Here is a 25,998-nt window from a genome sequence, read left to right on the forward strand (position 1 = left end):
TTTATCCATTCATCTGTTGATAGACATCTAGGCTCTTTCCATATTTTGGCATATGTTTTAAATGTATTGGTGACCCTGAGATAATATAAAAGTACATACAAAACATTGTTTGGCTTCTTTGAAAAGAAACTGTTTAGTAACAATAGCCTTTCCTATATACACATGTCAGAAAGCAGCATGAGAAATGAAATGTAGTATGGGATTCTGACTTTTCAACTATTTCCTGTAACAGGTTTATTTGTTATTAATCTACATATGGTAAAATGTAGCTGGTGTCAGAACAGTTACTGAGCAAGGGGTAGATAATTCTATTATAATGATGGTTGAGTTCCAGTACACATATAAATACCTGGTAAGTGGCATGCATGTATACAAACTCACATAGATAAAAAATAGAGAACTCAGAAAATATTCACATACATTCAGTGCTGTTCAGTTTATGCAATTTATTTCTTATTCTTTTAAACCATCTTATTTTAGTAAATGTCTACATTATCAGTATTGTTATGTTTGTTTTCATAATGCATATGAGACAACAGTCTTATGGAACAACTTCTAAGCAGGTGCTATTACTTACCTTTCTAAAATTGATAGATTCTCCCCGTGTAACACATTCTGAGAAAGATTAAAGTTTGATAACTTGTTGAAAACTTTCATACATTTACAATTCAATTATCAGTTATTTAATGAAATATTATTGTTTTGGTAAAATATTTCCTACATATGTTGAAATGCTGAATTTCTTCCACTGATATTTACCTGACTGATGAGGAGGAGTTGTGGATAAAAACTATGGTCATTCAGGATATTGTCAGGGGTTTCTCCTGTGTCAGGTTTCTGATATATGCTGAGTTCAGATATCCACAGAAATCATATTCATAGGCTTTATTAGTTGAGGGTTGGTGAGTATATGTTAGTATAAAGTATACCCAAGCCTGTAGAAACTCAGTGGAGAAGTTTATTTCCTTGCTGCAAAAAGGCGGTGTGCATGGAGGAGAAAACTCCATTCCAGTCACTCTTTACCCTGTTTCCTTGCATCTTGTATTCTCTCATCTTCAGTGCATGAGCCCCATGGTTTCACTGGGAGTAATCTCCACTCCATTCTGACAAGGGACAGGAGAAAAACTGAGAATTTAAGGAATGTATTAAATGAGACTGGTCATTGACCCCCACATCCTACTAGCCAGAGGTTATTAATATGACCCCATTCAGATGATACTGGTTGAGAAATTTGGACTAGGTGTGGCATAAGGGAAAAGAGTAAATGGTTACTGGTGAACAATTAATAGTCATTATATGGCATATGGGGATTACTTCTGTGTAAATCAAATTGAGGGCTGATTTGTAATAGAATTCCCCACATCCATTACTTCATTTTTCGTCTGTGTTGAAATACTCTGAGTTCTCTAACCTTTATGTATTTTCTGTTGTACTGAGAAAGCTGGCTTTTGGCTAAAGGTTATCAAACACTTATTACATTCTCAATTTTCTCATTGTATCATTTCTCTGATGAGTACATTTTGATAACTGACACAAAGTTTTCACATTTTTATTACATTCCCAGACCTTTTCTGCAGTGTGAGTTTTCTGAGGATTGAGTACAGAGTATTTCTCACATTATCTTTGTAACTTCTTTGCTGGGTGAGTTCTCTGATCCATAATGAGGACTGCACTCTGGATGCAAGACTGCCCACATAAAATATATTCCAAGAATTTCTCTCCTAAGTTCTCTGATGTTTGTGAAAGTATGTATCTTGCAGAGGAACTTGCAGTTATTTGTTCTATCCATAGGGTTCTCTTTCTCTTTTATATTGTGAGATTTGATTTCTGGCTCAAAGTTTTTCCATATTCTTTACATTCATATATTTAACTCCCTGTGTGAGCTTTCTGATGTTCTCTAAGGCTTGATTTCTGGCTGAAAGTTTTCCCACATTTATCACATTTATAGGGTTTCTCCCCTGTGTGAGTTCTCTGATGTACTCTGAGGTTTGACTTCTGGCTGAAAGCTTCTCCACAGTGATTACAATTATAGGGTTTCTCTCCTGTGTGAGTTCTCTGATGTTTTCTTAAGACTGACTTTTCACTGAAAGCTTTTCCACATTCATTACATTCATAGGGTTTCTCCCCTGTGTGAGTTCTCTGATGTCCTCTGAGATTTGATTTCTGCCTGAAAGTTTTTCCACACTCATCACATTTATAGGGTTTCTCCCCAGTGTGAGTTCTGTGATGCACTCTGAGGTTTGACTTCTGGCTAAAAGCTTCCCCACAATGATTACATTTATAGGGTTTCTCCCCTGTGTGAATTCTATGATGTCCTCTAAGTTGTGATTTCTGACCAAAAGCTTTCCCACACTGATTGCATTTATAGGGCTTCTCCCCTGTGTGAGTTCTATGATGTTTTCTTAGACCCGACTTCAGTTTGAAAGCTTTCCCACATTCATCACATTTATATGGTCTTTCCCCTGTGTGAGTCCTCCGGTGATTTCTTAGGCCTGACATGTGGCTGAAAGATTTTCCACATTCATTACATTCAAAGGGTTTCTCCCCTGTGTGAGTTCTCTGATGTACTATGAGGATTGACTTATAGTTGAAAGATTTCCCACATTCATTACATTCATAGGGTTTCTCCCCTGTGTGAGTTCTCTGATGTATTCTTAGACCTGACTTTGCACTGAAAGCCTTCTCACAACCATCACATTTATAGGGTTTCTCTCCTGTGTGAGTTCTCTGATGTTTTCTTAGGCGTGACTTCTCACTGAAAGCTTTCCCACATGCATGACATTTGTAGGTTTTCTCCCCTGTGTGACTTTCCAGAGGCTGAATCAGGAATGAATTCATAGTACAGGATTTTCCACATTCATTACATTCAAAGGGTTTCACTGTTATGTGAGTTCTCTGATGTATGTTGAAAGCTGACTGGCAACCTGAGGTCTCTGTACATATGTCATAATCAGAGGATTTGTCTGTTGTGTGAGTTCTCTGATGCACTGGGAGGGCTGGATTATGGCTGAAATTCTTTCCATATTCCAAGGGTTTCACTCCTATATGAATTTTCTGATGTTCTCTAGTGTGTGATTTTTGGCTGAAAGGTTTCCCTTCTGTGTCAAATCCTTGAGTGATCCTACTGAAATTATTTTCAGTACATTGATATTCATTAAATTCATAATGACTCTTTTCCTCTGGATTTCCTCTGGACTCTTTTCCTCTGCTATGAGAGACTATAAGAGTTGATTTATCACATTGTTTTCCCCCAAATTTACTGAATTTATAAGATTTCACTTTTGGGTGGGTACTCCCAGATGTAATGAGGGCAGTCTTTTCAAGGAAAGCTTTTCCACATTCATTGTACTCAGAAGCTTGCTGCAAAGTCTGAACCGCCTGATGCTGAATGACTTTCTCTTTATGACTGAATGATTTCACATTTTTACTATAGACAAATGATTTCTCTCCACTATTAGTTCTGCCCTCCTTAATACTGAGGAGCCATTTCTCACATACAGTAAGCTCATGAGCCTTCTTTCTTGAATACTGACAGTGTGGAGTCAATGAGCTAAGATGCAGGTAAGTAGGCTCTGTAGTGTCAAATTTATAGGGCATTGTTCTTGCAGGTAAAATGTTTATGTCCAGATTACATGGTTTTTCTAAAATCTCTTCTGCTGTAGTCAATGATTTGTTGGTGAATAAAACTTGCCACAAATATTTGCCTTGGTTTTCTAGGCTCTTCTCTGAGAGTTGATTAGGTTGGGAGTCTTCTAAAAATGAGAAAATTAAAAATACTTTAAGATATTTAACACACTTCTTATGGAATGGGACTTATAGATATATGCCCTATTATGTATTTGATGTCTCAGTTTCCCAACAATAAAGTAATTCCAAGTGTATAGTCTCTTTTTGTAAAAAAAAAAAAAAAAAGCTTTTTGTAGTAGCAAGAGAAGAAACTAGAAAAAGATATACATACGTATTTGGCATCTTAAAGTATAGTTTTCAAAACTGGTTAAAGAAGATATAAAGGAAAGGAACAATTGAGAATGGAGAATATATTCAAGGGAGTTGGATCTTGGGAACAGAAAAGACAGGAAAAAAGTAGTGAATGGGAAGAATTCAACAAAGATTATGGAACTAAGTAGATTAAAAGGCTTTCAATGGATTTATCTGAGAGAGAATTTGCATTAGGGAAAAACATGAGTCTAGATTCTTAGTCAAATATAGATTAAAATGGCAGCATAATCATTAGACTATATGACTCCAGTTGGAGCTCCATTTTTTCCAGTCTACACAACAACACTAAAATTAATTTATAATGGTACCAACTTCCTCATGGTGAAAGAAAAAAAATCTATTTGCCATTCTTTAATTCTCTCTGTGGTATCATTCACAGAAACATAAGAGTATCAGTAAAAGTAAAAAAAAAAATGATGGGGGCTAAAGTAATTTTTCCACCTATACTGGAGCCACTGCTCTATCCTGGTTCTGGTACCTTGGTATTATTGTTCAATAGTGAATATCTCTTGGTCATCAAACCTTAACTTTTCTCTTTTCAACTTGCTCATAATTTTCCCCAAACTAGTCTTGCTTGCCCAATCTTTGATTCTGTTTTTCAACATATCTAGTTTTGTTTTTTTTTTTTTTGACTGTGAAAACCTTAAGGATCATGTTTCAAACTGGCCCTAAAAACTATAAGTATCCTTTATATTTACTCACCATAAGTTTCTTTTTTTTTTAAAGATTTTTGTTTATTTATTTGAGAGAGAGAGAATGAGAGATAGCACGAGAGGGAAGAGGGTCAGAGGGAGAAGCAGACTCCCTGCCGAGCAGGGAGTCCGATGCGGGACTCGATCCTGGGACTCCAGGATCATGACCTGAGCCAAAGGCAGTCGCTTAACCAACTGAGCCACCCAAGCGCCCCTCACCATAAGTTTCTTAAGCATAGGGGCGTGGGGGTGGCTCAGTCATTAAGTGTCTGTCTTTGGCTCAGGTTACGATCTCAGAGTCCTGGGATCAAGCCCTGCATTGGGCTCCCTGCTCCGCGGGAAGCCTGCTTCTCTCTCTCCCACTCCCCCTGCTTCTGTTCCTGCTCTCACTGTGTCTCTCTCTGTCAAATAAATAAATAAAATCTTAAAAAAAAAAAACTTTAAAAAAAAAAAAGTTATGCATATCTGTTATTGCCCTGCTACTACCCACACTCCTAGCAAAAACGTCAGGCCTATGCTAAAAATATTTGAAAGCCTTGAATACACTGACCTAGGTGCCAAGAGATGAAAGATTTAAGTGGTTCAGGGCAAATTTCACACTAACTGCATGTTCATTGTGTGTTCTAGCTACCATTCCACCAGTCCATAGTATTTTCTGCTCTAATCTTGCTATCAGTCCCCATTAAATGGTTCTTTTCCAGCAGTAACTTTATACTCACACTCTTTCCCTAAATTGTCCTCCATTCTAGTCTTAGGACTATATAAAATCTAGATGCCCTTCAGGTACAGCAAAGCTATCTTCATTAAACTTAACAGAAAGGCTTCTAATATCTTCTCACAAATTTAAGCAACATTTATTTTAAAATCTGAAAGTAGTACCATTCTGCCTGTATCATTCATTTCAACAAGGGATATATAGAGAGTGCCCATATTTGTGACTCATGATTTTTAAAGTAAATATCATAACCCAAATCAGGAGGCATCTTAAAATTGATGGCAAGCCAACAGTTAAATGGGCAGCATTTTCTCTTTCTTGGTTGTACTTAAAATACTGGTTCATCTTTTAATCAACAGTATCTATATTATATGAAATATATTTTATGTAGGTTTGCTCAGTTTTCCAAAATGAAACCCTCACTATGATATTCTTGGCATCCTTCTGTAATACATCAGTGGTCCATAAAAAGCAGTGCGCTTCAGAATTACCTAGGGAGCTCTGCACATACAAGGGCTCAGATCGATTGCTGATCTACACCTGAGGATTCAAAAATCCTAAAAATTTGACTTGGGCATTAATTTATGAATAGTGTCTTCTGAATTAATCAATATGAAGTAGTTATCTCCATCTCGTTTTGAAATCAACCCAAAATGTTATTAAAAATACTTACCATATAATACATACCAAAGTAGAAGAATGAAAGAGACCATTCTTTTGGGGGGAATCATAATCCAGGTGAGAAAAGGAGCTCATCTCATTCAATAACCGTATCTAGCATACGTTAACTGTATCTGGCACAGATATTTCACTATCTTTTGACACATCCATCAAATGACTTAAGAGTTTACAGAAGAGATAAAGTATAGGCTAAATATTCCAAGATGAGATTATAGAAGTAGGAACCTGTCCCCAAACTTATAATGAGTAATAGTGCTTTCTTTCCTTTTTCTGGCTGAGGTTAGCTATTTTATTTACTTTTATTTCAAGGACTACCTTTTGCCTTATAATTTATAACATTATAGTTTTTATTACATCTTTTATTTTTTATTATTGTATATATAATATAAATATTATTTATTTTATTTTTATTACATCTTCCTTGCTTGTTAAAAAAAGTACACTTGATCCGTGTTTTTCAAAGGTCAACTGGTCAAGGGGTGCTGACCACCCCCCATGGAGTTGGAAATCTGTGTATAACTTCTGACTTCCCAAAAACTTAACTACTAATAGCCTACTGTTGACCAGAGCCTTACAATAAGATAAACAGTTTTGATACACATATTTTGTAATTTACATGTATTATATATACTGTGTTTTTACAATAAAATAAGCTAGAGAAAAGAAAATGTTATTAAAAAAATAAAAGAAAATACACCTACAGTGTATTTTGTTTTGCAAAATGTTTAACACAGCAGGCCTGAGACTGTTACCCTTATTGTATTTACTGAAAAAAATCCATGTATAAGTAGATCTGTGCAGTTCAAACCTGTGCTGTTCAAGGGTCAACTGTATATGAGATTAAAAATTCTGCACTACTTTATCTACAGTCCAAAGGTTCTAATAGACATGTTTTTCAATAAAAACTTTTTCTGGATATTGTATAATTTTGATTTACCTTTTGATAAAATAGGTTTTTGAAAGATATATATATATTCATCATTGATTTTAAGATAGAGGGATTTTAACTTTTCTCATATTGTTTGCAATTTACAGTGTTATTGAACAATAATATCTCTACTTTGTGGAATTTATTGTTATCTAAAATACTTTTACATTATCTCAATGTTTGAAGGCCATTTAAAAGGAGGTTTATTCTTTGTTTTCAGAACAGAGTTTTGAAAGACACTTAAAGGTTTCATTTTATAAAACATGCTATTTATAATGTCTAGACCAGAGGTTGGGAAACTCTCTGTAAAAGGCCAGAGAGTAAATGTTTTGGGCTTTGCTGTTCATGCGGTCTCTGTTGCAATTATAGTTGACCCTTGAACAATGTGGGGATTAGGGGTGCCAACCCCCAACGCAACTGAAAATATGCATTATAATTTCTGAATTACCAAAAACTTAACTATTAAAAGCCTGCTGTTGAATGGAAACTATACTGATAACATAAAGTTGATGAACACATTTTGTATATTAAATGTGTTATATACTGTATTCTCTAAATAAAGTTAGCTACAGAAAAGAAAATCATAAGAAAAATACATTTATAGTACTGTACTTTTATTGAAAAAAATCCACATAGAAGAGAACCTGAGCAGTTAAAGCCTATGTTGTTTGCATAGTTCAAACCAATGTTACTCAACTCTGCCTTGTAGTGTGAATACATAAACAAATAAACATGGCTGTGTGTTCCAATAAATGTTTCTGTACCAAAAAAAGCAGCAGGCAGGATCTGACCTAGGGCTAGTTTTCTGAGCCTTATTCTAGACTCCACTGAGTCTGGTATGAAATCAGAGGGGCATATTAAGGTCTATATCTAATGTATACCTACTTCTCCTTATAACTCTTGCCAGTTTTTGTTTTATGATAATTTTGTTGTGATATTTTGTTGATAATTTATTTGGTACACTAATATTCAAAACTTTTATATGTCCTTTAAAAACTTTTTTAGCTTTATCAAAATGTCTTTTTTTTAAAATCTGTTTTTGCCATGAACTGATTCTTAAGTATTAGGTAAATAAATATTGAGTTTTAAAATGCCTTTGGCTTAACAATTCATGACCATATTTCAAACTTTATATATTACTTTTTAGGCATATCTCTTTGATACGATCTGATAGCATGTTATCTTAATAGGTGAATTTAATTCATTTACATTAGTTGATATGGCAGGTATGTTTACCTTACCATATATTATGTAGTATGTTTGCACAGCTTTTGTGCAAAATGTTTAACACAGCAGGCCTGAGACTGTTACCCTTAGATGGTTGACTTGCAAGATTAGCCCTTGGCTGGCATCTGTGAACTTAGCTTTTGAGATGGTTCCCAAGAACCTAGTCTCTAATAAACTTTCCAGGTAGACAAAATTCACTGCTGGGGTCTTGGAAGCTCACACCTGGTTTCCTCTGGACTTTGTCCCTTTTCTCTTTGCTGATTTTGCTTTGTACCAATCATTTCACATTATAGATCTTAGCTATGAGTATGACTATATGCTGAGTAACAAAGAATCAATGAATGTGGTATGTGGTAGTTGTCCTGGGGACTCACTCTTTTTTTTTTTTATTTGAAGTATAGTTGACACATAATATTACTGGGGACTCTATACAACTTTATAAGAAACTTTTCTAGTAAGAGGTCTGTTATCTTTGCTCTATCACATGTATTTAACTTCCAATAATTAGGAAGGCTGCAGTTTGCTCCAGTAGTTATCCTTTCTTATTATGTAATTGCTTAATCATCTATATATTTAGATGACATCTAGTAACTCATTATTATATAATGAAAAATTATGGTTCCTTTCTCTTTTCTAATTTGCCTATTCTCAATTTTAGTAGCTTTATTAATTTTTCTTAGTTTTTATCTTTTTACTGTTAAGAATATGGAATTCATTATTTAACTTTTCAGCCTCAAATGGAATACTTAGTTCCCATCTTTGCAGCAATGTCCGCAATAGCCAAACTGTGGAAAAAGCCGAGATACCCTTCAACAGATGAATGGATAAAGAAGATGTGGTCCATATATACAATGGAATACTACTCAGCCATCAGAAAGGATGAATACCCAACTTTCACATCAACATGGATGGGACTGGAGGAGATTATGCTAAGTGAAATAAGTCAAGCAGAGAAAGTCAATTATCATATGGTTTCACTTATTTGTGGAACATAAGGAACAGCATGGAGGACATTAGGAGAAGGAGGGGAAAAATGAAGGGGGGGGAAATCGTAGGGAGAGATGAACCATGAGAGACCATGGCTTCTGAGAAACAAACGGAGGGTTCTAGAGGGGAGGGGGTGGGGGGATGAGTTAGCCTGGTGATGGGTATTAAAGAGGGCATGTACTGCATGGAGCACTGGGTGTTATATAAAAACAATGAATCATGGGGGCGCCTGGGTGGCTCAGTTGGTTAAGCGACTGCCTTCGGCTCAGGTCATGATCCGGGAGTCCCGGGATCGAGTCCTACATCGGGCTCCCTGCTCAGCACGGAGTCTGCTTCTCCCTCTGACCCTCTTCCCTCTCGTGCTCTCTGTCTCTCATTCTCTCTCTCTCTCAAATAAATAAATAAAATCTTTAAAACAAAACAAAACAAAACAATGAATCATGGATTACGACATCAAAAACTAATGATGTTGTATGTAGTATGGTGACTAACAAAACACAATAAAATTAAATTAAATTAAAACAAAAGATGAGAATATACTCATGCTTACAATCCCTTCCACATTTTATTAGATCTATTATTTTTATAATTTAAAATGTAAAAGCCTCTAAAAGGACAGTGCTGACAAACATTTTAAACTGCTCACTTCCAGCTGATCGCTTTGTTTTTGTTTTTGTTTTTTTTTTAGCTGATCACTTTGGATCTAATTTTTTGGATGCCTTCTGCCAGTATTCAATAACTCACCTGGGGAGCTTTTTCTTAGTAATTCTTTCTTTAATAGCCATGGATCTTCTCCTTGTTCCAGTGTGAAGATCAGTTCTGGTTTTGTAAAGCAGTACCCTGTAAATGGGAAATAATTTGGCACTTGAGTTAGCTGCATATGTTTCACTGTTTCTGAATGTAAAGGAAGGTAGTTTCAAAAATGGCACATTCAGGGTGCTCACTACAACCTTTCTGGGAGGAGAGTGATCACAAAAAATATTTTCTAGTGCTTATAAAGGATCAATCTTCTGAAACCCCCAAATCACAAGCCTAAGTGATATTAAATTCCGAAATGCTCAACGTCTGTGTTTTAAAGAAGAGAATTCAGAAGGACTTTCCAAACTGGCCATAATAGACTAAAAGGAACTGATGTACTTCTCCATATCACACATCTAAAAAAGTGTACAAACTATATAAAATGGTTTTTAGACTGGTTGATTCCAGTCATTTCTGTCTGCAGTGCCAGGCACTGCAGACAGGAATACCTGACAATAGGAAATCAAATGAAGTGAGTCCTATGATTATCACATGTTGATACAAAATGAGCATAAACTTTAAAAAATTTTAAAGAGAAAGGAAGAGTTTTGAGCCCAAGTTAGGAAAACTGCCAGGGATACACAATCTTCACAAGCAAGAGAGTGGTCCAGAGAAGGAACATTTAGTGCAGGGTTATATATGTTCTTGACACAAAGAGTTGCAAATCATCAAGATGAAGGACATTCCAGAAAGTTACAGACTTTATCTTATGTTTTTATTATATGCAAGGCTGTATGACTTTAATCTTATGGGAACCAGGGAGAGATTTTTTGTTTTGTTTTTCTTACCTTTTGTTTGGAATGCTCCTTTTATTTTTTCCTTTTTTTAAATTGAAGCAGATGTACAATGTGTGCTCGGGGCAGAAACAGAGCCAATGCTCTGTTTTGTCGAGTCATTTTAGTCTTAGTGAATGTTAAAGTATAGCTTCTCTGGGAGCCCAGGAACAGGGCCCACAAACATTAAAAGCTGAAAATTTCCCTTATCACACAACTTACTGCCAAGAAGAGTTTAACCCACAGAACAAAAGAACCAAGAAAGCCTAGCTGACTCAGTAAGTTGAAGTAACATAACTGAATTTTAAGGAAGCCATGACAACTAGAATTGTTAAGGATGAAATACTAGAGAAGAAAAAGCTGTACTGATATGGAGTTTTAGAGATTTGCAGAAGAGTCTCCTAAGTACTAACTTATGCAAGTATGTAAGAAAAATACTCAAGGATGAGGAAAGACCAGTGAAAAAGAAGAGGCTGAAAAAATTATCAAAGCCTACACAGATGTAGGAAGCTTCTGTTGCCACCAGACAGGGTAGAAAAATCTCATACTTCATGGCCAACTGGGAAGAATACCAGAAGGATGTTTATTGCTTAATAGAAGAGTCAAATTAGTCCTAAAGCAAGCTCTGAATCTAACATAACACAGCTTAAAGCAATCCTTGACATAACCAAATTAATTCCAAATAACTACATACCAGAAAAGGCCTCAAAAGATTTAAAATAATACAACAAAACTAGTAGCTAACAATATATTATCAGTATTATCAGTGCTCAATAAGATAAATGTACTTTTGATCCCCTTTATCAATTTCATCGTTCCCCTCACCCGCCTCCACTCTGGCAACCACTAGTTTGTTTTCTGCATTTAAGAGTTTGTTATTTTTGTTTGCTCTTTTTTTTTTGTCTGTTCATTTGTTTTGTTTCTTAAATCCCAATATGAGTGAAATCATATGGTAATTATCTTTTTCTGATTGACTTATTTCACTTAACATTATACCCTCTAGGTCCATCCATGTAATTGCAAATGGCAAGATCTCATTCGATGAAGAGAAAATCTTAAGTAGCTAGAAAAAGGTGTAATATGTATAGAGGAACAAAGAATGCCTGCTTTTTGTCGGAAATTATATAAACCACAAGACAATGAAGTGACAATTTTAAAGTACTGGAAGGAAAAAGTCAACCTATACTTCTATATTTAGCAAATATAAGACATTTTCGGACAAACAAAAGCTGAATTTATCACCAACTGACATATATTACAGAAGAAGCTAAAAACATTCTTCAGACAGAAAAAAATACTATTAGGTGGAAATTTGGATTTATGCATAGAAATACAGAGCACCACAACCTGGAAATATAAATATAAAATATACTTTTCTCATTTTTAGAGCTTTTAAAAAAATGGTAAATTATCTTTTAAAATAACAGCAACAACATACTGTAAGGTTTGTAACATATATATTATATATATGTGTATGTATGTAAAATAGATGACAACAGCACAAAAGATGGAAGGCAAAAAATGGACAATTACAAAATTCTTATAAATGTAGTAAAAAAAATATTTGAAGGCAGATTGTGTTAAGTTAAAGATGTATGCTGTAAATGTTAAAGTAACCATATAACCACATGAGAGAGGCACAGCTATAAACCATGTACACAGATGTAATGAAATCATTAAAAATATAGTTAATCCAAAGAAAGCAGCAAAAGCAGAAAAATGGGAAAAAACAGATTGCAAAAATAGTACACAGTCATATATAGTTCATTTAATGTTAAACGTAAATTTCAATTAAAAGGCAGAAATTGACAGATTGGATATAAAAGCCAGATCCAAATATATGATGTCTACAGGAAATCCACATTAAAGACACAGGTAAGTTATAAATAAAAAGAACAAAAAAGATGCCAAGCAACCATAATAAATAGAAAGTGACTTTGTTAATATCAAAATAAAATTCAAAAGAAAGGAATATTATCTGGGATAAAGAGAAATACTGCACAATGATGAAGGGAATAATTCATCAAGAGGACAAAACAATCCTAAGTATTTTTTCATCTTATGAAACTACTTCAAAATATATAAAGCATATCCTGTTAAAACTGGAAGAATAACCAAATCCACAATTACAGCTGGGCAGTAACAGCATTTGTCTCAATAACTGATAAAACAAGTAGATGAAAAGTAACTAAGGACAAAGAAAAATTGAACAGTATTATTAACATGACCTAATTCCCATCTATAGAAGACTGGTCCATGGTTAAAAAATATGACCCAACTATATCCTGTCCACAATAAGTTCATTTCATAAATATTGTTTAAACGGTTTTCCCTTATAAAAAGGTAAAGTTTTTCTCTTGTTGCCTTTAAGATCTTTTGTCTTTAGTTTTCTTAAGTTTGAAAGTCATGGGGGCACCTGGGTGGCTCAGTTAAGCATCTGACTCTTGATTTTAGCTCAGGTCATGAAGTCAGAGTTGTGGGATCAAGTTCCGTGTCGGGATCCACACTCAGAGTGGAGTCTGCTGTTCCTCTCCCTCTGCTTCTCCCCCTGTGCTCCCACTCTCTCTTCTCTCTCTCTCAAATAAAGAAATAAAATCTTTAAAAAAGTCATGGAATTCATGGCATAGATTCCTTTGGTTTTAGTCTGTGTGGAGTTTGCCCAGCTTCTTCAATGTAGGCTTATGCCTTTTGCCAAATTTGGGAAATTTTCAGCCATTATTTCTTTGAATACTTTTCCACCTTTCCTTATGGGACTCCAAAGACAAAAATGTTAAATTTTGTTGCAGATCCATAGTCCCCTGAGATTCTGTTCATTTTTATTATCTATTTTATTTTCTGTAATAACAAATAAGCCATTATTATTGTTCTATATGAAGTTAAATGATTTTTTTCTCTGTCTTCTCCATTCTGCTGCTGTGCATATGCACTGAATTTTTTTAAAAATAAATTTTTTATTTTAGAATGTCTTTAAATTCACGGGAAAACTGCAAGGATAGGAAGGAAAATTCCTAAATATGCTGTACCCAATTTACCCTATTGTTAACATTACTAGAAGTTTTGTCACAACTAATAATATAATGTTGACAATTATTAAATAAAATCCATACTTTGATATTCAGATTTTCCCCTTAATCTCATTTCTCTCTTCCACAATTCCATCCAGGACACAACATTACACTTAGTTATCATGTCTCCTTAGACTCCTCTGGATTATGAGTGACTTGCCTTGGTTTTGATAACCTTGACATTTAGAAGACACTGCAGAAAGTCCTTCAGTGTGGACTACTTGTCTGATGTGTTTTTGGGATAAAAATAGCAAAGAGACTGCTATCCTTATCCCTTATGCTATCAACATGACATAATTTTCTTTTCATTTAACTTTTAATTTAAATTCTAGTTAGTTAACATACAGTGCAATACTGCTTTCACAAGTAGAATTCAGTGGTTCATCACTTACATACAACACCCAGTGTTCATCATAACAAGTGCCCAACTTAATACCCATCACCCATTTAGTCCAACCCCCACATATCTCCATCAGCCCTCAGTTTGATCTCTATCGTTAAGAGTCTCTTATAGTTTGCTTCCCTCTTTTTACCCCTCCCATATGTTCATCTGTTTTGTTTTTCAAATTCCGCATATGAGTGAACTCATATGTTATTTTGCCTTTCTCTGAATGACTTATTTCACTTAGCATAATGCACTCTAGCTCCATCCACAGCATTGCAAATAGCAAGATTTTTTTGTGTGTGGCTGAGTAATATTCCATTGTACATATATACCACATCTTTATCCACTCATCAGGTGATAAACATCTGGACTCTTTCCATAGTTTGGCTACTGTTGATAATGCTGCTATAAACAGCTTGATGCATGTGCCCTAGCAAATCACTATTTTTGTATCCTTTGGGTAAATACATAGTAGTGCAATTGCTGGATGGTAGGAAGTTCTTTTTTATTTATTATTTATTTGGAGTGAGAGAGCGAGAGAGAGAGAGAGAGAGCACAAGCAGGGGGAGGGGCAGAGGGAGAGAGAGAAGCAGATCCCCTGCTGAGCAGGAACCCTGACATGGGGCTCAATCCCAGGACCCTGGAATCATGACCTGAGCTGAAGGCAGACGCTTAACTCACTGAGCCACCCAGATGCCCCTAATTTTAACTTTTTGAGGAACCTCCATACTGTTCTCCAGAGTGACTGCACCAGTTTGCATTCCTACCAACAGTCCAAGAGAGTTCCCCTTTCTCTGCATCCTCACCAACACCTGTTGTTTCTAGTGTTGTTAATTTCAGCCATTCTGACTGGTTTGAGGTTGGCATCTCATTCTGGTTTTGATTTGTATTTCCCTGATGGTGAGTGATGTTGAGCATTTTTTCATGTGTCTGTTAGCCATCTGGATGTCTTCTTCGGAAAACTGTCTATTCATGTCTTCTGCCCATCTGTTAACTAGATTATTTGTTTTTTGGGTGTTGAATTTGATAAGTTCTTTATAGATTTTGGATACCAATCCTTTATCAATATGTTGTTTGCAAATATCTTCTCCCATTCTGTAGGATGCCTTTTAGTGTCTTTGATTGGTTCCTTTGCTGTGCAGAAGCTTTTGATCTTGATGAAATCCCAATAGTTTTTTGCTTTTGTTTCCCTTGCCTCTAGCAACATGTTTAGTAAGAGGTTGCTCCAGCTGAGGTCAAAGTGGTAGCTGCCTGTGTTCTCTAAGATTTTGATGGTTTCCTGTCTCACATTTAGGTCCTTCATCCATCTTGAATTTATTTTTGTGTATGGTGTAAGAAAGTGGTCCAGGTTCATTCTCCATCAATATGACTTATCATTAATAATAACCCGGACGACCTGGCTGAAGTAGTATATGCCAGGGTTCTCCACTGTAAAGTTACTCCTCCCCCCAACCCCATGCATATTGCACTCTTTAGAAGGAAGTCACTAGGGACAGCCTGCTAAAGGGATAGGGAATTCTGCTCCACCTCCTTGAAGGTGGAGTAATTACATAATTTATTAGGAATTCTTCTGCTTGACGATTTTTCTATTCTCTCTCATTTATTTACTTATTCAATCACTTACTCATATCAGGATGGACTAATGGGTATTTCATACTTTGGGTTATACATTAAGTTACATTAATGCCTAAATTGTGGCAGTTTTGGCTACAGGGAGCTTTTTCAGTTTGGCTCCTCTGTTCCTGATATACCCCCATCATTCAGGTTTTTGAGCATTTCCTTCTGTTCCCTGCACTTACCTTGTATGTTTCATGTCTCATCCTTAGAATCAGCCATTTCTCCAAGGAACTTTGGTTCCTTTATTGGAGAACTGTATTAACTACTAATACATCTATTTCAATTTCCAATTTCTGTATAATTTAGTTTTGGAAGATTATGTGTTTCTATGAATTTGTCCCTTTCATCAATTTGTTGGCATACAATTGCTCATAGTGTTCTCTTATAATTATTTTTATTCCTGTAAAATTGGTAGTACTGTCTCCACTTTCATTTCTAATTTAGTAATCTGAGTCCCTTCCTTTTTTCTGAATCTAGCTATGGCTTGGGAATTCTGTTGATCTTTTCAAAGATCAATTTTGGTTTCATTGGTTTTCTCTTCTTTCTATTCTTTATCATTTCTATTGTCTCGTTCCATCTGTTAGCTTTCAGTTTGCCCTCTTTTTCTGTAGCTCCTAGTGTAAAGTGAGGTTCTATTCGTGTGGGCTTTTTTTTTCTTTTAAAGATTTTGAGAGAGAGAGAGAGAGCACAAGAGCACGAGCAGGGGAAGGGGCAGAGGGAGAAGCAGACTCCCACTGAGCAGGGAGCCCAATGCAGGGCTAGATCCCAAGATCCCCAGATCATGACCTGAGCCGAAGGCAGATGCTTAACTGACAGCCACCCAGTTGCCCCTCTTTTTTCTTGTTATATATACCTTTTCTTGTTTAAGGTATAAGGTTTATAGCTAAACTTCCCATCTTAGTGTTACTGTTACCACATCCCATAAGTTTTTGTGTGCTGTTTTCATTTTCATTCTGTCAAGGTATTTTCTAATTTCCCTTGTGATTTTTTTCTTTGACTCATTGGTTGTTTAAAAATATGATGTTTATTTTCCATTTATTCATGACATTCATTTTCCTTCTGTTATTGATTCTTTAGTTTCATTAATTGTGATGGGAACAGATACTGCATATGATTTCAATCTTCTAAAAATGTATTAAGACTTGTTTTGATCTAAACTGGAGAACAAACCACGTGCATATGAAAAATATGTAGTGTTCTGTAGTTGACTGGAGTCTTCTATACCATTGTTAGGTTCAATTGGCTTATGGTGTTTTTCAAGTTCCTTTTTCCTTTGGTTGGTCAACCCATTGTTGGAAGTGGAGTATTATTGCCATATAACTGTGTGTTTCTCCCTTCAATTATATTCATGTTTGCATTTGGGCTCTGATGTTAGGTGCATATATGTTCACAGACGTTATGCCTTCTTGGTGAACTGACACTTTTAGCAATATATAATGTTCTTTTTCATCTCTTTTAACAGTTTCTTATAGTCTAGATATTAATATAGCCTCACCTCTTCTGGTTATTATTTGCATAGTATATCTTTTTCTATCTTTCATTTTCAATTTATTTATGTCTTTAGCTCTAAATTGTCTCCTGTAGAGAGCACAGTTTGATCATTTGTAAAAAAAATTCATTCTGCCAATCTTACCTTTTTACATTTAAATACTAGTTAACATATAATGTATTAGTTTCAGGGGTAGAATTTAGTGATTCATCAGTTGCATGAAACACCCAGTGCTCATTACATCAAGTGTCCCCCTTTTTTTTAAGATCTTATTTATTTGTCAAAGGGATAGAGATAAGTAGAGAGAGCAAGCACAAGTAGGGGGAGTCGCAGGCAGAGGGAGAAGCAGGATTCCTGCTGAGCAAGGAGCCCGATGCAGGACTCAATCCCAGGACTCTGGGACCAAGACCTGAGCCGAAGGCAGATGCTTAACCAACTGAGCCACCCAGGCATCCCATCAAGTGCCCTTTTTAATGCCCATCACCAATTACCCTATCCCCCCACCTGCAACTCTGTTTGTTCCCTACAGTTAAGAGTCTCTTATAGTTTGCTTGTTTTTATTTTATTTTTCCTTCCCTTCCCCATATGTTCATCTATTTTGTTTCTTAAATTCCACATATGAGTGAAATCATATGGTATTTGTCTTTCTCTAATTGACTTATTTTGCTTAGCATAACACATAATAGTTCCATCCATGTCACTGCAAATGGCAAGATTTCATTGTTTTTGATGGCTGAGTAATATTCCACTACACACACACACAAACACACACACACACACACATCTTCTTTATCATCTGTCAATGGACATCTGGGCTCTTTCCATATTTTGGCTATTGTGCACATTGCTACAATAAACACTGGAGTGCATGTGTCCCTTTGAATCACTATGTTTGTATCCTTTGGGTAAATACCTAGTACTGCAATTGCTGAGTCATAGGGTAGTTCTATTTTTAACTTTCTGAGGACCCTCCATACTGTTTTCCAGATTGGCTGGACCACTTTGCATTCCCACCAACAGTGCAAGAGGGTTTCTCTTTCTCCATATCCTCACCAGCACTCTTTCCTGAGTTGTTAATTTTAGCCATTCTGACCGGTGTGAAATGGTATCTCATTGTGGTTTTGAATTGTATTTCTCTGATGATGAGTGATGTTGAGCATTTTTTCATGTGTCTGTTAGCCATTTGCATGTCTTCTTGGAGAAATGCCTATTCGTGTCTTCTTCCCAGTTTTTGACTGGATTTTTAATTTTTTGGGTACTGAGTTTGATAAGTTCTTTATAGATTTTGGATACTAGCCCTTTATCTGATATGTCATTTACAAATATCTTCTCCCATTCCATAGGTTGCCTTTTAGTTTCTTTGTTTTCTTTGTTGTGCAGAAGTTTTTTGTCTTGATGAACTCCCAATAGTTCATTGTTGCTTTTGTTGTCCTTGCCTCTGGAGACATGTCTAGCAAGAACTTGCTGTGGCCGAGGCCAAAGAGGTTGATGCTTCTGCTCTCCTCTAGGATTTTGATGGATTCCTGCTTCACATTTAGGTCTTTTGTCTACTTTGAATTTATTTTTGTGTATGGTGTAAGAAAGTGGTCCAGTTTCATTCTTCTGCATGTATTCATCCATTTTCCCCAATAACCATTTGTTGACAGGACTGTCTTTTTCCCATGGGATATTCTTGCCTCCTTTGTTGAACATTAACATTGTTTGACCATGTAGTTGCAGACTCATTTCTGAGTTCGCTGTCTGTTCTACTGATCTATGTGTCTATTTTTTTTTTTTTGGTCTGCCTATACCATACTGTTTTGATTACTACAGCTTTGTGTAATATAACATGAAATTTGGAATTGTTATACCTCCAATTTTGTTCTGCTTTTTCAACATCACATTGGCTATTTGAGGGCTTTTGTGGTTCCATATAAATTTTAGAATTGTTTCTTCCAGGTCTGTGAAAAATGCTGGTGTTATTTCGATAGGGATTGCATTGAATGTGTATAGGTAGCATAGACATTTTAACAATATTTGGTCTTCCAATCCATGAGCATGGAATGTTTTTCCATTTTTTTGTGTCTTCTTCAATTTCTTTCATAAGGATTCTGTAGTTTTCAGAGTACACTTCTTTAATAGGTACCTTATAGTTTTTGGTACATTGTAAATGGGATTGATTCCCTGACTTCCCTTTCTGCTGCTTCATTGTTGGTGTATAGAAATGTAACAGACTTCTGTATGTTGATTTTATAGACTGCAACTTTGCTGAATTCCTATATGAGTTTTAGCAATTTTTTGGTGGAGTCTTTTGGGTTTTTTACATAGAGTATCATGATGTCTGCAAAGAGTGAAAGTTTGACTTCTGTGCTGATCTGAATGCTTTTTATTTCTTTTTGTTGTCTGATTGCTGAGATTAGGACTTCTAGTACTATGTTGAACAAAAGTGGCGAGAGTGGACATCCCAGTTTTGTTCCTGCCCTTAAGGGAAAAGCTCCCAGTTTTTCCCCATTGAGGATGATATTAGTTGTAAGTCTTTTGTATATGGTCTTAATGATGCTGAAGTATGTTCCCTCTATCCTTATTTTGTTAAGAGTTTTTATCAAAAAGGATGCTGTATTTTGTCAAATGCCTTTCTGAACTGAGGATCACGTGGTTCTTATCCTTTCTTTTATTAATGTGGTGTATCATGTTAATTGATTTGTGGATGTTGAACCACCCTTGTAGCCCAGGAATAAATCTCACTTGGTCTTGGTGAATAATCCTATTAATATACTATACTATACCATGTTCATCAGGGATATTGGTCTATAATTCTTTTTAGTGAGGTTTTTGTCTGGTTTTGGGATCAGGGTAATGCTGGCCTCATAGAGTAAGTTTGGAAGTTTTCCCTTCATATCTATTTTTTGGAAAAGTTTCAGAAGAATAGCTGTTAATTCTTCTTTAAATATTTGGTGGAATTCCCTGGGAAGCCATCCAGCTCTGGACAGCTGTTTGTTGGGAGATTTTTGATTACTGCTTTAATTTCCTTGCTGGTTATGTGTCTGTTCAGGTTTTCTATTTCTTCCTGTTTTAGTTTTGGTAGTTTATAGATTTCTAGGAATGCATCCGTTTCTTCCAGATTGCCTAATTTATTGGCATATAATTGCTCATAATATTCTCTTATAATCATATTTCTTTGGTGTTGGTTGTGATCTCTCCTCTTTCATTCATGATTTTATCTATTTGGGTCTCTCTCTTTTCTTTTTGATAAATCTGGCTAGGGGTTTATCAATTTCTGTTAATTCTTTCAAAGAACCAGCTCCTTGTGTCACTGATCTGTCCTACTGTTGTTTTTTTTTTTAATTTCTGTATCACTGATTTCTGCTCTAATCTTTATTATTTCCCTTCTCCTGCTGGATTTAGGCTTTATTTGCTATTTTTCCAGCACATTTAGATGGAAGGTTAGGTCATGTATTTGAGATTTTTCTTGCTTCTTGAGCAAGGCCTGTATTGCTATATACTTTCCTCTTCAGACCACCTTTGATACATCCCAAAGAGTTTGGACTATTGTGTTTTCATTTTCATTTGCTTCCATGTATTTGTTAATTCTTCTTTAATTTCCTGGTTGACCTATTCATTCTTTAGTAGGATGTTCTTTAACCTCTCTGTATTTATGGTCTTTCCAAGTTTTTTCTTGTGGTTGACCTCAAGTTTCATAGCACAGTGGTCCAAAAATGTGCATGGTATGCTCTCAATCTTTGTACCAGTTGAATCCTGATTTGGGACCCAGTATGTGATCTATTCTGGAGAATGCTCCATGTTCACTGGAAAAGAATGTGTATTCTGTTGCTTTAGGATGAAATGCTCGGAATATATCTGTTAAGTCCATCTGGTCCAGTGTGTCAAAGCCCTTGTTTCGTTGTTGATCTTCTGCTTAGACTATCTGTCCCTGGCTATGAGTGGGGTTTTAAGGTCCCCTAGTATTATTGCATTATTCTCAATGAATTTCTTTAAGTTTGTTATTAATTGATCTATATGTTTGGCTGTTCCCATGTTAGGGGCATAAATATTTACAATTGTTAGATATTCTTGTTCGATAGACCCCTTTATTATGATATAGTGTCCTTCATCTCTTATTATAGTCTTTGGTTTAAAATCTAGTTTGTCTGATATAAAGATGGCTACTCCAGCGTTGTTTCCATGTTCATTAGCATAATAAATGATTCTCCACCCCCTCACTTTCAATCTGGAGGTGCCTTTCCATCTAAAATAAGTCTCTTATAGACAGCATATTGATGGGTCTTTTTTAAAATCCATTCTGATAGCCTGTGTCTTGATTGGAGCATTCAGCCTATTTACATTCAGAGAAATTACTGAAAGAGATTAATTTAGTGCCATTGTATTACCTGTGAAGTCGCTGTTCCTGTAGATTGTCTCTTTCTAGTCTTTGTTACTTTTGGTCTCTCTTTCTGCTTAAAGGGTCCCCTTTAATATATCTTGCAGTGCTGGTTTAGTATTGATGAACTCCTTTAGTTTTTGTTTGTCTTGGAAATTCTTTCTCTCTCCTTCTAGTCTTAATGACAGACTTGCTGGATAAAGTATTCTTGGCTGCATATTTTCCCCATTTATCTGCTCTAAATTTTATTATTTCCTTCCTTCTGGGCTCAAGTCTTGTTTTTCTAGTTCACAGAGACATAAAGTTGTTTATTTGATGTTTTTTATTTTCTCATGTAGGCATTATTGCTATAAACTTCCCTCTTAGTACTGCCCTTGTTGCATCTTATAACTTTTAGCATGTTGTGTTTTTGCTTTTGCTTGATTCAAGATAGTTTTTACATTACTTTTTCATTTCTTCTTGAACCAATATTTATTCAACTCTGTGTTTAGTTTCCACATCTTTTTAATTTTCCTATTTTCTTGCTGTTGATTTACAGTTCAGAATGAATTCAGTCTTCCAAAATTTGTTAAGATTTGTTTTTTTACCTAATGTGATTATCCTGGAGAATAATGTGTGTGCTTGAGAATTATGTTTGCCTCTGATGGATGGAAGGTTCTATATATGTCTGTTATATCCAATTAGTCTATAATGTTGTTCAAACCAGCTGTTTATTAATTTTTATGTCTAGATTTTCTTTCCATTATTTTAAGTGGAGTACTGAAGTTACCTACTTTTTATTGCTGTTAGCTTCTCTGTTGAGATCTATTTAGGTATAGCTTGGAGATATTCCAAGTTCAGCTCCAGGTCATCACAATAAAATGAATACTGTATTAGAGCACGTCAAATGAATTTTTTGGTTTCACAATGCATTTGCTATGCTTACATTATACAGTAGTCTATTAAGTGTGCAATAGCATTATGCTAAAGAAACAATGTACATACATATAAAAGAACATTGCAGCTACAAAATTCTAACCATCATCTGAGCTTTCAGAAAGTTGTAATCACAACAGTTTATACCAAATATTATAATAATGAAAAGTTTTAAAAATGTTAATTCCTGTACAGTTAATATACAGGGTTATATTAATTTCAGGAGTACAATATAATGTTTCACCAATCTGTCCATTGCTCAATGTTCATCAAGACAAGTGTACTCTATTCCCCTTCACCTATTTCACCTATAGCCCCACCCACCACCCCTCTCCTAACCATTAGTTTGTTCTCTATAGTTGAGAGTCTGTTTTTTTGTTTCTCTTATTTTGTTGTTCGTTTATTTTTTCTTCAATTCCACATATTAGTGATATCTGTATTTGTCCTTTTCTTTTCCTTTAAGATTTTATTTATTTATTTGACAGAGAGAGACACAGCAAGAGAGGGAACACAAGTGGGGGAGTGGGGGAGTGGGAGAGGTAGAAGCAGGCTTCCTGCAGAGCAGGGAGCCCAATGCAGGGCTCGATCCCAGGACCCTGGGATCATGACCTGAGCTGAAGGCAGATGCTTAACAACTGAGCCACCCAGATGCCCTGTATTTGTCCTTTTCTTACTTATTTCTCTTATTAGCATCATATTCCAGTTCCATCTGTGTGTTGCAAATGGCAGGATTTCATTCTTTTTTATAGCCAAGTAATATTCCACTGTATGTATATACCACAACTTCTTCTATTTATGGACACTTGGAGTGCATGTATCCTTTGAATTAGTGTTTTTGTATTTGGTGGGTAAATACCCAGTAGTTTGATTACTGGATCATAGGGTGGTTCTATTTTTAACTTTGTAAGAAACCTCCATACTGTTTTCCACAGTGGCTGTACCAGTTTGCATTCCCACCCATAGTGCACGAGCATTTCTTTTTCTCCATATCCTTGCCAACGCTTGTTGTATCTTGTGTTTTGTATTTTAGCCATTCTGACATCTCATTGTGTTTTTGATTTGCATTTCCCTGATGATCAGTCATGTTGAGCATCTTTTCATGTGTCTGTGTGCTATCTGGATGTCTTCTTTGGAGAAATGTCTGTTCATGTCTTCAGCCCACTTTTAATTGGATTATTTGTTTTTTGGGGTGTTGAGTTTTGTAAAGTTCTTTATAGATTTTGGAGACTAACCCTTTATCAGATCTATCATTTGCAAATACCTTCTCCCATTCAGTAGGTTGCCTTTTAGTTTTGTTGACTGTTTCCTTTGCTGTGCAGAACTTTTTATTTTGATGTAGTCCCAATAGTTTATTTCTGCTTTTATTTTCCTTGTCTCAGGAGACCCATCTGGAAAGATGTTGCTATGGCCGATGTCAAAGAAATTACTGCCTATGTTCTCTTCCAGGATTTTTATGGTTTCAGGTCTCACATTTAGGTCCTTAATCCATCTTGAGTATTATTGTGTATGGTGAAAGAAAGTGGTCCAGTTTCATTCTTTTGCACATGGCCGTCTAGTTTTCTCAGCACCATTTGTTGAAGAGACTGTCTTTTTCCCACTGCATGTTCTTGCCTTCATTGAACATTAATTGACCATGTAGTTGTGGGTTCATTTCTGGGCTCAATGTTCTCTTCTATTGATCTATGTGTCTATTTTTGTGCCTGTACCATACTGTTTTGATTACTACAGCATCATATAATATAACTTGAAATCTGGAATTGGGATATCTCCAGTTTTGTTCTACTTTTTCAAAACTGCTTTGGCTATTTGGGGTCTTTTGTGGTTCCACACAAACTTTAGGATAATTCTAGTTCTGTGAAAAATGCTTGGTGTTTTGGTAGGGATAACATTAAATCTGTAGATTGTTTTGGGTAGTATGTATATTTTATTTTTTTTTTGTATGTATATTTTAACAGTATTTTTTTTTTCAATCCATGTGCATGGAGTATCTTTGCATTTGTGTCGTCTTCAATTTCCTTCATAAATGTTTTATAGTTTTCATAGTACAGGTCTTTTCATGTCCATGGTTAAGTTTATGCCTAGGTATTTTATTCTTTTTGGTGCAATTGTAAATGGGACTGTTTTCTTGATTTCTCTTTCTACTACTTCATTATTAGGGTATAGAAATATTAATTTAGTATCCTGCCAACTTGCCATATTCATTTATCAGTTTTAGTAGTTGTTTGGTTGGAGTGTTTTGGGTTTTCGATATATAGAGCCAGGTAATCTGCAAATAGTGAAAGTTTTACTTCTTCCTTACCAATTTGGATGCCTCTTATTCCTTTTCCTTGCTTGATGCTGTGGCTAAGAGTTCAGTAGTATGTTGAATAAAAGCAGTGAGAGTGGACATTCTTGTCTTGTTCCTAACCTTGGGAGAAAAGCTCTTGGTTTTTCCCCATCGAGAATGTTAGCTGTGGGTGTTTCATATATGGCCTTTATTATTTTGAGGTATGTTCCCTCTAAATCTACTTTGTTAAGAGTTTTTATCACGAATGGATGTTGTACTTTGTCAAACGCTTTTTCTGCATCTATTGAAATGATCCTATAGTTTTTGTCCTTTCTCTTATTGATGTAATGTATCACGTTGATTTGTGAATACTGAACCACCCTTGAAACCCAGGAATAAATCCCACTTGATTGTGGTGGACGATTTTTTTTAATGTATTATTTGATTTGGCTTGCTAATATTTTGTTGAGGTTTTTTTGAATCTGTATCCTTCAGATCTTAATTTCTCTTTTTTTTGTGGAGTCTTTATCTGGTTTTGGTATCAGGGCAAATGCTGGCCCTTGGAATGAATTTGGAAGTTTTTCTTCCACTTCTACTTTTTTGGGGGGGCTATAGTTTGAAAAGAATAGGTATTAACTCTTATTTAAATGTTTGGTAGAATTCACCTGTGAAGCCATCTGGTCCTGGACTTTTGTTTTTTCAGAATTTTTGATTACTGATTCAATTTCATTGCTTGATAATAGGTCTGCCCAAATTTTGTGTTTCTTCCTGCTTAAGTTTTGGGAGGTTATGTTTCTAGGAATTTATCCATTTCTTCTAGGTTGTGTAATTTGTTGGCATATAATTTTCCTAATCTCTATAATCCTTTGTATTTCTGTGGTGTTGGTTGTATTTCTCCTCTTTCATGTCTGATTTTGTTTATTTCAGTTCTCTCTCTTTTGAGGAGTCTGTCTAAAAGGCTTATCAATTTTGTTAATCTTTTCAAAGAACCAGCTCTGGGTTTTATTGATCTGTTCTACTGTTTTTTTAGTTTCTATTAAGTTTATTTCTGTGTTAATATTTATGATTTCCTTCCTTTTATGGTTTGGGGTTTCGTTTGTTCTT

The 25,998-nt window shown here is 35.4% G+C and overlaps 1 protein-coding gene across 1 annotated transcript in view; it reads right to left on the minus strand.

The window, feature by feature from the left end:
- Positions 1–431: 431 nt before the first annotated feature.
- The window catches only part of ZNF782 (zinc finger protein 782), a 64,672-nt gene continuing 39,105 nt past the window's right edge, over positions 432–25,998 (minus strand). The window contains exons 4-5 of the mRNA XM_073880741.1: positions 9,974–10,069; positions 432–3,752 (exon numbers count right to left, since the gene is read on the minus strand). Coding sequence (XP_073736842.1) covers positions 1,867–3,752; positions 9,974–10,069 — 1,982 coding nt within the window. The 3' untranslated portion in view covers positions 432–1,866. The remainder of the gene's footprint in view (positions 3,753–9,973; positions 10,070–25,998) is intronic.

This window comes from Callorhinus ursinus, unplaced genomic scaffold (genome assembly GCF_003265705.2).
Source record: "Callorhinus ursinus isolate GAN/ISIS: 27379988/994484 unplaced genomic scaffold, GSC_fseal_2.0 scaffold39, whole genome shotgun sequence".
NCBI classification, from domain to species: Eukaryota; Metazoa; Chordata; class Mammalia; order Carnivora; family Otariidae; genus Callorhinus; species Callorhinus ursinus.